The following is a 15,162-nucleotide window of genomic DNA, read 5'->3' on the forward strand; positions in this document are numbered from 1 at the left end:
GCTTTGCATGTGTAAAACAGCAATGCCACTTGATGTCTGCATTCCCATGGTTCCTTTTGAAGCAAATTTACCTCTTCGAAGTACTCAGGCATGACATGGACTTTGCTAGTCTATCTCTTTGTATTCCACAAGACACAATCCTGAAATCTTGCGTGACATATCACACTATAATGGCTGTTGGTGTGCTGTTAAGCTGCCACTTAATATAACACCCTGCCCAACAGAGACTGGAAGTGTAGCTGTGAACTGCAGCACTGATTTGCCCACCAGAGATTGGGAAGAATAGCTGCAAGTTACAGTAATTGTCCCTCACAACAGAGTTTGGCATCCACGGAGGATGCTCCAGGGAGTATGCTTCAGAAAAGGTCCAGGGATGACTTCCCAGGAATGGCCCAGGAACTTTTCGATTAAGCACCAGAAGGACGAGCCAAAGTAAGAAAAAATTGGGCAAGCCTCAAGTCTTAGTAGATTTCTTCTAGGGCTGCCCCAGACAGGAGGGTCTGAATACAAATATTTAGAGCCCCCTGACCCAGACCTTTAAGATCCAATTTAAAAAACAGGCTCACAGGTCACGCAGACCGGGCTCAATGAGCTTGAGGGACTCCTCATACAGGCGCATGCAGTCCTCCAGATGCTTTGCCTCGCTCGAGAAGGTCTCTCGGTCCTTGAACTGATCCAGGTTTGCAATCACCGCCAGCGCCCCAACTGGGCCCCCAATGAACGCTCCACCCTTGCCTATTAGGCCCAGCATCAATGCCTCAGTGACTTATTCTAAAACTGGGTACCCGGTTAAAAAAGTCTTTGTTTTCATGTACACCCTGTTCCTGCCATGCGGCAAGGTACGTCTGCACACAGGCTGCATGTCAAGGCTGCCAAAATCGTATACTTGAATGACAATAAACGATATTTATTGTTGTTACATGCTGCTCATGCCAAAGGAGGCAAGGTGCGTCTGCAGACAAGCTGCATGTAAAGGCTGCCAAAATCCTACCCTCATTGGACTCGTCAGATTCAAGCAAGGCCCAGTGGGCAGGGCGCTCAGTATACATGCCGCCCCCCTGTAAGTTGGGGCATGACTTGAATATCCAACTGATTGTGAAAGTGCAACGGGTACCCGGCTCACCAGTCAAGTCCGGCGATGCAGCAGCATACAGCAGGGGAGATGCGCCGCGCTCAGGGTGCTGACCCACAAGGGGGTTAATCGTGCTCACAAACGCTCCCATGGGCTTCTTCTTGTCGGTTTTGTCAAAGACCTCGGTGCTGGAAATGCCTGCCATGCCAAATCCATCCCTTCATGCAGTGATTTTCCAAATGTGGTCCTCATTCCTCCTCTCTCTCATGCATGCATAATCAAGCCATCAGCTGCCAAACCTGTAGAGCGCTATCCTCAAGGAGTGTGCGGATGTAGATTACCCAGAGTAATGATAATATTGGACTCATGAAAGTCCCTGCAAGTGGATCAAACCTGGATGGGCTGAGAAGGCTTCGACACCAGTGCCCTTGAGCTTCTCATTCCACGCCTTGGCAACCATGATGTTGTAAAGCTTGCTTGCTCCATACACCTGCACAGTAAGTCCAGATAAGCATCTTGAGTATCATAAGTATCTTGTCGTTATATTATTCAATGTTACTAGGTAACTTGGTCCATTCTGCGAGTCGCGCTGGGCACGTGTGGCCCTTATCCACCACGCCAAAATGCAGGTTCCCATTCCCCATAGGTCTTGAAAGCAATATTTAGGGTTTTAGTGGTGAAGAATCCTGAACCCTTAGCATTGGGTTTGATTCCCCTGCAGTGGCCGTTTGAAGGGGTGACAGAGCACCTGCATGTCGCTCGAGTGTTTGTTCTCGCCCCTGCACACCACAGCCTTTGCTGTCAGAGCACCAGAAGCATCCCCTCTTATCAAAGTGAGGTAAACATTAGAAGCGCAAGGGGCGGCGAATGTCAAAATTGCATGCCATGTGAAAAACCTGTCCTCTGTCACGGATCCCGCCACACAAGCATGATCAAGAGCAGACATGCAGATCTTCAGGCTTCACAATGGCATACACAGCCAGACATGGCAGCAATGCAGCAAAGAAATTGCCACTGTGGCATTCTCCTTTCTACATTATCTGCTGTCACAAAAACAGAGGCAATCACAGGATCCCCAAACAGGCACCCTCAGGGCTTGGGGACTAATCATTCCCTTTTGACACAACACCTGCTGTATGCTCTTCCAACAGCCGGAGAGTGCAGAAATGGTGACTCACTTGAGGTCATCCCAGTAAACTCCCCCGCTGAGCTGTTCAATTGGGCTGCCTTGATTGACTATGCGAGAAGGGGCGCTCTCTTTTAGCTTGTCCATCAGCAGCTCTGTCAGCAGCAGATGGCCAAAGTAGTTGGTTCCCAGTGTGACCTGGTCAGTTGCAGGCATGAGCTCGTCAGCTTCTAAGGTCTCGACAGTAATGAGGCAGGCGATGAGGACAGAAACCCCATAACCTGGGGTAAATCAGCACACCAGGTAATCAATCTGGCTGCACAGGTGAGAGGGGATTTATGTCGCTCTATCACATGTGCTACTATCCTTCAAGACCTGTATCTGACAACATGGTTACATTTTCCCAGTCAGTAATGCAATACTGTTCTCCATTTCTGCTGTATTTAAGACAACTGTTGAAATTGTTGGAGAAGAGGATAAGCAGCAGATCAAGTGTGAGCAAATATTCTGATGTTGTAGTTTCCGACTCAGTGACTGTATCCTACCTCGAATCCCTCCGGAGTGCGCTGTCCTGATTTCTCAGGTGCATTGCCCCCCGGAACGTGGATTCCTGCAAACAAGGGCAGGCTCGAATCTGTCAATCAATTTCACGAGAAGTCAGTGGGCACACACCTCTAAAAGGATGCCGTGCAGAGGGTCTTTGTCACAGATTGGTGTCAATGGCCAATGACCCCAAAGGATCATCAATTGCCGAAGTGTTCTTGTTTGGTCTAGCAGGAGTAACAGGTTTTGGTATGATACAAGTGCCGGGTTTCAGTGCAGCGCATGCCATGCAGAGACTGCTCATCATTGACTGGTAACCCATTTGCCATAGGCGCCTGCACTTTCACATACAATAGACCGGGCAAGGGAAGATGTTTCACCTGCATTGTTGACAAGGATGTGCAGGGGACAGTTCTTGGCCCTAAATTCCTTCACAAAGCTGCGAATCTTCTCAAAACTGCCCACATCCAGTGGCATGAACTCCACATTCTTGGTATTCAGTGATGCATTGATGCTGTCCGTGGCCCTGTGCCGACAATGTACGCTTCACATGACGCCACTTATATAGAAAACGTCACGATAACAAAGTGCCCAAGTCACGCTGCATTACTTGTTCCTGGAGGAATGTCAGACGATTTGGCACAAGCTGTAAGTTGTCATATGCATACGTGGAAGAAAGCAGATGCGTGTGGGGCTCACTCTTGACCCTTCTGTGGATTTCGAGCGGTAAGGATGACATGTGCATTTTGCTTTGCAAGAGCGAGACAGATTGCAAAACCCAGGCCCGCATTGCCCCCTGTAACCAATGCTGTCTTCCCTGCAACTAGGCAGTGTTTTCACGATCGAGGTTCAAGAGCACGACGATTTGGCAAGAATTCGGGAGAATGCTGCTTTCAGGAGACAGAAAACTCTACGTCAAACGACACTTGAGAGTCACTTGTGCAGCATGGCCAAACCAATGAATCACCTGTAAGATCAGGCAAGTTCATCCTGTCCCATTCATAGCGACTCAGCCGCTCATCAATGTCTGGCAGAGCAGTTGCCGATGCTGCCTGGATGATAGAGGACATTCTGCGGGATGATGGTGCCCTTTGTCTAGTGTCGGAAGTCCTTGAACCTGTCCGCTGTGTCCTGAGAGCAATCACCGATGCCGGCCGTTGGCACAGCTGCCGCAGCTGCGCGAAGGAATTCGTAAGTAAGGCTGTCTGGGAGGCCATTCCAATCTTCTGGGAGGCTAATACGGTCTTCTGTAGGGGTGAAGTGTTCGGAACCAATATTTCCCGAAGCATTAAGTGTCCTGTTGTCCATAAATCCTTTGCGCTATTTTGGGCAGCTATAGGGTTTATCTCGGATGGCTAGGGTTCTCCCAATATTGAGTCCGATAATGAGATGCTGCACACAGTTTTGTTCTTCTTGGAGGAATCTAGCTATATCAAGTCTGCAACCTCGTTTTAAGACGAGCAGAAAGTTTGCGATCCCCGGAGCTGACAACATGCAGCTGTCCAGTGCTCGACGTGGACGGTCGGCGATTGCCGCACCGGGCAAATCATTCACTAGGACGCCCCAAAGATTAAGCTTGAGATATCGGGTTGTGTTAATGTCGGTACGTAATTGATCCAGCCTTCATTGCAGCGGTGAAGGTTCATGCCTTGTAGTCCGAGGTACGATCGCGGATCATCTCACCACTTTTTTCGCACACCGCTGATTGCTGCTTCACACCTGCACAATTTTGACCCATTTACTCTGAACAATTGACTGCAGGCGTCAGCAACCCGGCAGCTGCCTACCAACAAGGACAACACGCCCTATCTGACTACCAATCAGGGCACTCGCGTGTACAATAATGACCACTCCCTCACAGTGGGACCCAGTGGTGCAGACCTCTGCCACAGAAAACAGAACAGCAGAACGTATGCAAGTATGCCAAGCTGAACTGAAGCTCTTGAATACTGCTATACTTACATGCATGAGCGTGGACAAGATAGCAGTGGTGTCAATCCACTGCTATTATGGCACATGGGGATTTGCTCAATTGCCAGAGTGCAGCACAGCACAGCAGACACGTCTGCATATATGAGCAAATCGAGCTCCAGTGCATATGATGCCCAGTGCTATTGGTCCAAATAAAAAAAAAGGCGGATGCGGGATACGATATATCAGGGCGGAATAATAAAGCTTTGACATGTTGTCATCGTTCTGCTTGTGCCCCAACTGCCTTGCTGAAATTCAGCTTGCGCTGTTGTAGGGCCAATCCTCATGGAGGACTTCCACTTGTTTGAGGAGCTTCAGCAGGTGCATATACCTTCATTTAGCTTCTTAATGGGCAATGGGCTTTGACCTGATCCCTTACAAGAGGGGCTCATATGCTTACATTGTCTTGTCCTTCAGAGAATTTCTCTCTTGCAGAAACGCATGCCTTGCAAGTTTGGGTGTCGCCTCAGCCACTTGATAATTGTTTGTAGCCCTTGACACAGTAGCGGTGCTCAAAAATTGCTCTTACCTGGGATTGTGAAATCATCAAGAGAGTGGGCCTCGTTGATAAGCACATAAACTGCAATAGTACTCAGCATTGATACTCTGGCAATAGAAACACAGGAAGGGATAGATCTCGAGATGTAAACTCTGCGACATCTAGAAGGTTGTTGATGTCAACATTGAGTGGTCTGGGTCACTTATGAAATGCCACAAACACACATTTGTGGGTGTGACAAATGTGTACACATGTGTCACACCCTCATGCGAGCAAGTCACTGCTCTGCCAGCAATGCTGCATCACATAAAGAGCAAACAGAGCTGCCACGTGCCCTGGACGCGTCGTCCTTAGTCACGCCTCGGCGTCAGGAAAAGCGTCAATTAAAAAGAGTCCCTGCCTGCACTGCTGCAGTACGTGAAAGCCCACAGAGCTGCCGTGCATGGTCCTGAGCCATGCCTTCATGCCAGCAACCAAAATCTCTGCCAGTATCGTTGCAGCACACAATGAGAGCAAACTGATCTGCCACGTGCACTGCACCCATGGTCCTTGGTCACTACAGCAAAGAATCTCATGGCCAGCATTGCTGCACCCCATGCACAGCACACACAGCTGCCACTGCCTTCATGGTCCCTGACCACGCCTTGACCCCAGCAAAGAATAACTCTGCCAGCACCGTTGCAGCCCACAAAAAACAAACAGAGCTGCCTGCCTGCATGGCCCTCAGCCATGCGCCAGCAGACACACACTCCCCAGCATTGCACGAAGAGCAAAGAGACACACATTCTGCAGCATCGCATGAAGAGCACACGGAGCTGCCACTGCATGCATCCCTTAGTCACGCCAGCAAACAAACACTCTGCCAGCGCGCTGCAGCACAGAAGCAGCCCAAAGAGCTGCCACTGCATGCATTGTCCGATATGCCAAATTAGGCCAGGTTATCACCGTTCTGGCCAGTCAGCGTGAAGTTGCCGGCCGTCTGGCGGATGCACCAGCCGTCCCAGCTGTCGGGGTAGGGGCCCGTCTTGCGCAGATCCTGGTCAAGGTACAGGTAGCGCCTCTGATCGCTGCTCTGCGCACGCCCCTGCAGACCAGGTAAGCCTCAACCACACATCTTCCAGGTCCTGGATTTTCAGGAGGCGCGCCCCGGGATTAAAATCTCCTAAGTCAAAGATGTATCTCAAGGCGTATAGGTTCTGAGACATTTCGATGCAGCAATGTGATCAATGATAGCCCCGGCTGGCGGGGGGCGGTATAAATACTGAGCACCGTGCCCACGGTTGATTGGGTCTTGCTTGGATCTGGCGAGTCCATCAAGGCGTAGGATTTTGGCAGCCTTCACTGCAGCTTGTCTGCAGACGCACCTTGCTTCTGGCAGGAAAAGCGTGTAATAAAAATTTATAATGTGATGGATGCCAGCGTCCAACTGCCAGAACGAGGCTTTTGGGTTGAGGGATTGGCAACATCTAGACAAAGCCAAAGCCGGACGACCTTTCTTTGTATATGTCGCCATGTCCAAAAAAAGCCGTTTTGCAGAGACCTTGTCAAATGGCCTCCAAAGAATCTGATGACCTTGGGAGCAAAGTAAACGCATGCAGCACCTGGCCGTCGATGTCTGCAGGGATGGACTGGTGGAACCAGCGCTTGAGAGTGGCATGGTAGTGCCACTGCTGCGTCTCCAGCGCTGCAGCCGCAAACAGCTGCTGAATGGTCCCCTGTTGCACACCCATCTTCATCAGTCACTGCCTATTATTACTATCATTACACGCTCCTCCTGCCAGAGCAAGGTGCGCCAGAAGACAAGCTGCAGGTAAAGGCTAAAACAAATTCTACCCCTCTTCGGACACGCCAAATTCATGCAAGACCAAATCAACCGTGGGCACTCTGCTCAAAATTTATACCTGCCCCTGCCAGCCCGGGCCCTCTCTGCCTATTTGGGTTGCAATGCATTTGTGTCTGCCTGTGTGCGGCGTAACAGAGACGGTAATCATTAAATTTGTGCAAAGCTGGATGACAGCACGCTCTGCATAAGACATCCTGGAACACACATGGCCATCTGTCTAGGGAGCTTTCTGTCTACATCTGCTTGAAGTGGAAGAGATGAGGAACAGCAGCTGGCATGCATGAGCTGAGACACTCACTGGCTGGAAGTAGAAGACAAAGAAGAGGAGGTCTGGGCTGACTCCCTGGACGGCTGCGCGCATGGCCATTTGGTAGAAGAATCCCGGCTCATCAAAGCACGCGGGGGCCTGCACACATCACCCATCCATCATATTCGAACGGTACACGCGCATAGTGGCCCCGGCTAGCAGGGGGCGGTACATTACATAGCACCATGCCGATGGTTGAATGGGTCTTGCTTGGGTCTGGCAAGTCCAACCCGAGGTACGATTGTTGCAGCCTTTATTTGCAGCTTGTCTGCAGGCGCACGGTGACTCTGGCAGCTACAGTGTAATGCTGCTGGCTATGCTGACTCTGGTGACATGAGATGCATGCAGATGGTCTCTGCATGCCACGAGGTTTAAAAGACTGGAAAGCCAGAGCTGCTCATAGCTCAATTACTATCAGCAAGAATTCTCGCATTTAGGCACCCACGACGTTGGTATGAGCATACAGACTCTCTAGCGCTGCATGAAAGTGGCTGGAAGAGCTCAGGACAGTTGAGTCCTATTCGAGCACCCCATGAGCTATCGCTAAAGTGGTTTTAGCGATAGCTCATGGGGTCCTCGAAATGGACCTCTACATCCACAAGGGAAACCACTTCTACATCCGAAGCCCATGGGCTTTCTAGGACATGCGCATGTCAGGTGCAGGTGAAGGCCATGCAAGAGTACCTGCTGTGGCTTCCCTGGCATGGAGGGCTTGATATAGGCAGCAGGCATTGGGTTCGTGGCCTCAGGCATCTGCCGGATGCTGTAAGCCAGCCCCTCGCTGACCAGGCGCTCCACTGCATTCGAGGGAACATACTCCTGGTAGTTGGGCGGCGGCCTGCAAACAAGCGAAAACAACTCTAAGCAACATCTACTTTCGTCCTAAAAAAGTCTTCAACTGGGACATCCCGCACATGCAGGCCCCATGTTTAGGTAAACTATCTCACTTGCAAGATCTGTAATGCATGCAGGCCATGTCCATGTAACATGGCCAAGAAGAAAATACAGTATGTGTCCCCCTGTCATGGCGCTATAATTGTAGCCATAAATTTGCAGATCAAAGATGATTTTGTGAATGGAGCAGGCAGAAAAAGCAGCTTACAGGAACTTGAGGCTGCCATCAAGCAGATCCAGCGCCTTCCTGGACTTGATGTTTGGTGCATGCCTCCAGTAAGTCTCACCACACTCCTTCGTGTCCTGCAAGCACACACACTTTCTCATGCTGGAGTGCCCTACTCGCCATTCAAGCAAATGGAAGGAGATTAGATCACGAGCTTGGATGGTATCGAACAGGAGATGGGTTGGGGCTCACAGATTCATCATAGCTGCCTTTGAATGATGCTCGCCCGTTGGATGTGACCTTGTCCGCTGGCAGGACTGCACATCAAGCAGCATATTAGACTCTGCTGCCGCATGCAATCCGAGGCACATTTCACTGCTGACAAACATAATCCAGATGCAGAATTGAACAGGAATGTGGTCTCACACAGGAGCACATGCGGGACCACAGCATTCTTAGGTGCTTGAAAATAGATCATGCATGATGCATTGCGTGGGATGGATGCAGCCACCACCTTGCACAGCAGTGCTGCAGGCCACGGCTTGCGAGTCCAAGCCGAGCACTGTTGGAGAGCTGCTGCCAAACGGCTCCCAGTCAGCCTTGATCTGCCAGGCCTCCTTGCTGATGAGGTCCTGCCTTGGACCTGGCGGTGTCTGACCCTCCTGACCAATAGGCTTTGCAGCAGGCACCTGCGCACAAAACCCATGATACTGGCGCTCATCCAACCAGCCGTGTGCAAAGCATGCGTGCAGTGCAACCTTATGTTCAGTCATTTGTCACAAATCCGCTGCTATGGTTGGCAAGTCAAAGCAAAATTCTAAGGTATACAGGAACAAGCGGGTGCACCTTGATGGGGCACGTGACTGGTCCGAGGTGCTTGTTGCTCCTCTGCAATTCGATGACTGGGTCCTTGCTGAAGTTTAGCACCTGATTGTCCATGCTTTCCATGTGGACAGTTCCAATTGCTGTTCCCATGTGCACCTGCGCCTCCTGCGTCGCATTTGTGATGGCTGCAAGAGGACTCTCCATGCCCCTGCTTGCCTCTACGGTGCTGTAACTGCTGCCGATGAGCGCCTGCATCTCCTCTGAGCTCAGCAGCTCCTGGGTCTTCTTGGGCGCGGGTGAGCTGCTGAGCAGAGGCCCGATCAGGCGACTGTACGTCCCAGGGGCAGGGCTGCGCGGCGCCTGCTGCAGGTCTGCGATGATGGCCTGTCGCCAGGCGCTGCTTGTACTCGTCTCCTGCTGCTGCCAGAGGTTCGTCTGGGAGGAGAGCTCTGAGCTGGGTGTGCAGATGTCATCCCCTGCAGGGCTCAGGGGGCTGCCTTCCCCCTCCCCAGCTGCAATCGCTGTCTCGAGCTTTGCCGCAGCCATGACCCGGGTCACTTCCGCGAAGCTGCGGTTGTCGCAGACTGCGGACGGCTGCACCGGCTTGGCTTGCGGGTCTGCATGCTCGGCCGGCCGGGTCTTCTCGTGCGCGTCTGGGTCGTGCTTCTCCTCAAGGTTCTTCTCCGGCGAGGTGACAAAGGCCAGCCCCTGCTTCTTTGCCTTGGCCTTGAGCGCGGGGATGATCATGTCCGACAACTTCAGCGAAGCGCTGGGCCGGTTCTGCCGCTGCGATCCGGGGCTGCCGCTTCCCCCTTCGCTGCCCTGGTGCAGCTTGGAGCGGCTGCGACCGCCGCGCTTCCTGCATCAGTAACATCAGCGTCACCATGTGACCTGCATGCATGCGGCCTGGCAGGAGGGTGTTCCTTCTGTCTTGCAATTCTTATCCGCCGGGGAAACACGACAAACACCCGCCGGGAAACACGACAGGCATCCAGAGTCCAGTGTTGTTTAGTACTCTTGCCTATGGAAACCAAAGAGAATGCTTCACCTGCGGCCCTCCGGCCTTCCGGACGTCCCTCCGTTCACTCTCCCTGCTGCCCTGCCCTGTGGGGTGGCCGGCTTGGCCCTGCGCGCCCTGCCGGCCTCCCTGAACGGGCTGCCGTCGTCAGCAGGCTCCTCTTCGTCCACCGTCTGCAGCGACAAGAAGCTCAGCGCACGCTGAAGGCTGTCCCCATGGTGGATGGGGGTCTCCACTGCCGAGTAGCAGTCGGAGGCTGACTCGTCCGCGTCGTGGCTGTCGCTGAAGCCGAGCTGCGAGTGCTCGCTACTGTCTTCCGCCGTGGTGTCGGCTAGCGGCTGCGGCTGGGTCAGCCTGGACTGGGCGGTGTGCTGCAGGTGGTCAGGCGTCCAGGCTGGCAGGGAGTAGGAGCGCTGCCCACCGTCGGGTGACTGCGAGTCCGACAGCGCGGACCTGAACTCCTGGATGCTCTGCGAGGACTGCGGCGATTCCACCGCGGTCCTGAAGGTCTCCGGTGTGAGCCCACCCGGTGATGCACCCTGCCTCTGATCCACCCGGTGCCGCGCGGCCTCTGGGGTGATGAGGGCAGTGCCCGGCGCCCCTGCCCGGTGCAGGACGCTCTGGCCGGCAGACTCCACAGCGCCGACGTGGTTCTCGCTGCCCACCAGCCTCATGCCCCGGGAAAAGAGAGAGTGGCTGTCGAAGGGTGTCTGTAGGCTGTGCGTGGTCGGCAGCTGGTGCTGAGTGGCCTCGCCCTGCCAGACTTCCCTCTCGGCTCTCTCTGGAGCAGCTTTGGGCTCAAACAGCGCTGCTGCGCCGAAACCGTCGATCTCCGGCGCAGAGTTGCTCCTGCCAAGCCCCAGCCCTGGTGGCATGACTGGGAATGTGAAGGTGCCGTCTGCCTCCAGTGTCACGCTGTGAGCCGTTGCAGACTGCGGTATGTGCCATTCCTGCACACCGTATGGTGCACCAATGCTGTGGAGGCTGCCAGTGGGCTGTCCCTCGGCAAGCGGAGGCCGCAGTGAGCTGGACTCTCCAGAGGCGGGGAAGCTGCTGCCAAAGGCCGCCGCTGACCAATCTGCAGCCCCGCTGTGCTGCATGTCGCTGCGTTCTGCTGAGTGACCGTACTGCCCAGAGTCTGCTGACTGGAGGCCAGGGTACGTCAAAGGGGAGAAGAGGCCTGGGGGGTAGCCAAGGCTGCCCTGGGACTGCTGGCGCGCCATCCAGCTGCTGTCAGTGCCAGACTCAGCGGCAGAATCCACAGAGGAGAGAGATTCCTGCCAAAAGAAAGTGTCTATCGTGCTGTGTGGCTCTGGGGCTCCATTGGCCCCATCCGATGCTGAGTCTACTGGCAGTGCAAATGGCCTCTGGCGATCTGCATTCACATGGACGTGTTGGTGGTCTCGCATGTCTTGATTGTCCATACAAGACACTAAAAATAACAGTGCAAATCCGGACGGAGACACAGAAAAGATACCAAGTTGCCACCTCGGATATGCAACCAAAGGATGTGTCATGCCGTATCATGCATGACACAATATGCATGAAAACCTTCCCCAAAGCCTTCCATCAAAAAAGACTAATTTAATCTCTGCAGCTGTGCAAGGGATGTCCACCTTTCTGTGAGACAGGATCTGCCGGAATTGCTGCTGCGGCCGCCAGCATCCTCTTCGTGGCTCCCTGGACTACCGAGGCCTTGGGTGCCTTGTGAGAGGTGGATGCTGATGCTGCTGGAGCAAGGGTTGCTGGGTGGCGTGCACCCCTCTTCTTCTGTGCATTCTTCTGTGCCGTTGCCTCTGCAAAAAAGGTGTCACAGTCACCTCCATGAAATGACAGGATTCAATGACAGGACCATGCGCATGATGGTTTCACAATTTGAACTTCACATTCAGGCATTCAGGCGATCTATTCTCTTGAGCTAAGTTTTCCATCTGCCATCTCAGCAGAACATACCTGCTTTTGCCTTCTTGGACACTGGGCCCTTCACAGCCGGCTTGGGAGGCTTCCCTTGCTTGGAATCAACACCATCATCCTCCTGCAAAGTGCATTTGATTTGGTGCCAGCATGCATGCATGCATGATGTGTTGCAAGAAAGATGCAATAAGGTGCCAAGGACCAAGGAGAAGCAATTGAAATACCTGCGGCAGGTCGCTGCCATCCTTGGCAGAATCATCCTGGAAAGTCTTTGCGCGCTCATGGCGTGCGATCCTTCCAATGTTGCTGTCAGTCTCTGGCAGCGGGATTGCATCGTAGATGGTCTTTGTCTCCTCAATCAATGTAGGCTGCATCTTCATGACATCTCATCAGTAATGTTCTCTAATGCCTGCAGTGTTCCTCAGCAGAGCCATAAACGGCAAAGGGTGTGACCACTTGATGCACATTGCGGTCAAGTGATGGATGTCTGATGGCATGGGAAGCAGGGACTGGCAACATGCCTCTGCAAAGTCTGGGTCTGCTGCGCTGTCCATGTAGTGCTCCAGGTTGTCCCGCAGAGCCGGATCGATGTCCTCGGGGGTGACCTGCATGGCATGCATGACATGAGCAAGATCCTGCTAAGAGTTTAAGGCATGCATGAGATATTTGGATAGTCCCATGCAGGAGGTTGGGCATTGGAGACAGCACCTGGTCATTTTCCAGCAGGCGCATGATCTGTTCCAGACGCGAGATGTGCCAGTTGTTGCTGTCAATGAGGTCGACCAGGTGCTGTGCTTTCTCTGTGGGCTTGGGTTTGCCCTTGCGGGCACTCCTTTCCACACTGTCCCTTGCCTCAAGGTCAGCCTGCAGACATGCACTAGTTTGAAGATGATGCATGTCAAATGTCTATGACACATGGACCGGAGACATTCTGCTGCTGCAATTCAAGAGACAACGTACCTCAAGTTGTTCCACCTGCTCGGCGAGGGCAGAGACTGTGTTTCTCAGCCATCGCTGGGCCTCTGACTTGGCCTCCAGTGTGGGGTCCAGCTTCTCAGTGTAGCCTGCTGCCAGGGCCGCCTTTGCAAAGGGCTTCATCTTGGCTTCTTTCTCGCACTCCTTAAAATGCTCCTGCGATGCCAAATTGCCGGTGTTCAATGAGGGGAAGAGCACAATTTTGTGCATGCAGCAAAGCATATCTAGGCCAGAAGAAGGCAGGACACTTTTGATTTCAAGCTCACCATCTCATGCTCGATTGCATGGCGTGCTTCAGTCAGCAGCGCGGTGTCTCTGATAGTGGGATCGGCTGCCCATTGCCTTATTTGGTCCCGAAGCCTCTGCAGACATCGCATCCATGAGGACTGAGCCTTTACGAGGGCTGTGGTAGACACAACATGATGATGCATGTGCACATAGTGCACCAGCAGCAGCTTCGTCACCTGCAAGCGCTTGAGTTCTCTCTTCATCTCCTGCATCCATTTGTCTCTGTCCTTCGCTTCCTGCAGATTGAGGATAGGGCGTCAGCACCTCAACTTTCGTTGCATGCAAGGGAGGAGTCTTTGCATGCAGGTCTGACATTCTATCTAAATGGTGCTTTCCGAGCCTAGCCTGCACGTGTCTCCTGCTCAGGTGTGCTGCCCGCCCCTTGAGCTTCAGAACAGATACAGAAACTTCTGGGGGCACCAGTGTGTAGGGATGGAGCAATCGATGCCAAGCTCACCTCTGCAGCCTCCATCTTTATGCCGAGATCCTTGAAGTTCTGGATCCCATCGGCCACCTTCTTCAGAGCCTGCTCTATTTCCTTCATCAATTTCCTGGACGTGGCCGACGTCCTGCTCCTATCCAAAACTGCTGCGAAGTCGGTCAGTGGCTTCTCCTGGACTTCAGCCATTCTTGCGTCCTTCTCAGGGACGCAGACGCCACCGTCAGACCAAGCCCCAAGATACGATCTCTTCTATGCTGGAAAGGCCTGCTTCATGGACCTGCACAAGATGAAAGATGAAGGCGATCTTTACAAATCCTAAAGAACCCTGCCAACAGCGCATCAGACGAGCATGACGCCATTGGTGAATCAGACAATATCTGGATGAAAACTCTCAGCCGTCGATCCCAGGTTTGCGCAGGGCACTCACATGCAAGCGACAAAGACTGTACCGATGTGTGACGCCCTGAATCGTGCACGAAGTCAGAAAGGGCCGTCTTCTGAGCAGCGTCCCGCAAGACGTCAAATGATCACGGCACAGCAGCACGCTCTTGCATGCAATCGTTTGCTGCTTCTCATAAATCTCTCGCCACTCAGATCTACCACAAGTATAAAGATGCAAAGGAAAGGTCCAAAGCGTGCTGTTTTTGAAGGGCACTCGGCTGCTTATTTCCTGCCTACCTCACACCAGATTTGGCATGGCAGAAATGACTGATTGTGCCAGCACAAGCATGCCAAGTTGGCGACTGGTAAAGGAGGCACTGTGAAGCAAGTGTTGCAAAAAGCAATGGTCAGGGGCAGGTCAACCTCAACACTCTCACACTCCATGGTAATGGGATTGCATGCATGCATACGCAAACTCTGCAGAACTCCCGCTGCATGCACTGCAGCAGAGGCACTGGTATCTCAACACTTTTCTCTGGGATTTCCTTTGCAGTCAGCTTTCCTGTATTGAATGAATACGCTGCTGGCAGCTGTGCCCAATACCAATGATCAGACAACTGCAATTATTGGCCAATCGACCTACAGACGATTTGCCTTTGCGATCACTTGGCTCGGTGGAATATGTATATGCATCACCCCTGAGAGAGGGGGTGATGAATGAAACTAGGGGTGATCAGCAACAAACCCATCAGGGTTGATTGGCCTCGCGGCCGCTGCGGGCGTCTATTGTTACAGTTTGGGGCCCCCGGGGGGGCATATTGATGCTTTCATGCAAGTTTTGAAGTGCAGACGCAGGACGGCTTTCACATCTGAGATCTGAGCGATGACTCCAAATGTG

The 15,162-nt window shown here is 52.9% G+C and overlaps 2 protein-coding genes across 2 annotated transcripts; both read right to left on the minus strand.

Annotated features, from left to right (window-relative positions):
- Positions 1-562: 562 nt before the first annotated feature.
- On the minus strand, positions 563-3,218 carry COCSUDRAFT_57652 (NAD(P)-binding protein; the record flags this gene model as incomplete). The annotated part of the gene is made up of 7 exons (XM_005644992.1): positions 563-735; positions 1,124-1,270; positions 1,466-1,562; positions 1,821-1,851; positions 2,251-2,396; positions 2,744-2,808; positions 3,122-3,218. 7 exons carry the CDS (start codon positions 3,216-3,218, stop codon positions 563-565), a joined length of 756 nt encoding a protein of 251 aa, XP_005645049.1.
- A 2,921-nt stretch (positions 3,219-6,139) lies between these two features.
- On the minus strand, positions 6,140-14,069 carry COCSUDRAFT_43936 (Not3-domain-containing protein; the record flags this gene model as incomplete). Its single annotated transcript, XM_005644993.1, has 14 exons — positions 6,140-6,295; positions 6,813-6,926; positions 7,353-7,460; positions 8,046-8,199; positions 8,464-8,558; positions 8,943-9,110; positions 9,268-10,105; positions 10,295-11,214; positions 12,403-12,563; positions 12,696-12,783; positions 12,887-13,042; positions 13,139-13,309; positions 13,618-13,677; positions 13,899-14,069. 14 exons carry the CDS (start codon positions 14,067-14,069, stop codon positions 6,140-6,142), a joined length of 3,360 nt encoding a protein of 1,119 aa, XP_005645050.1.
- Positions 14,070-15,162: the final 1,093 nt, after the last annotated feature.

The sequence above is a fragment of the Coccomyxa subellipsoidea genome, assembly GCF_000258705.1.
Source record: "Coccomyxa subellipsoidea C-169, whole genome shotgun sequence".
In the NCBI taxonomy this organism is placed as follows: Eukaryota; Viridiplantae; Chlorophyta; class Trebouxiophyceae; family Coccomyxaceae; genus Coccomyxa; species Coccomyxa subellipsoidea.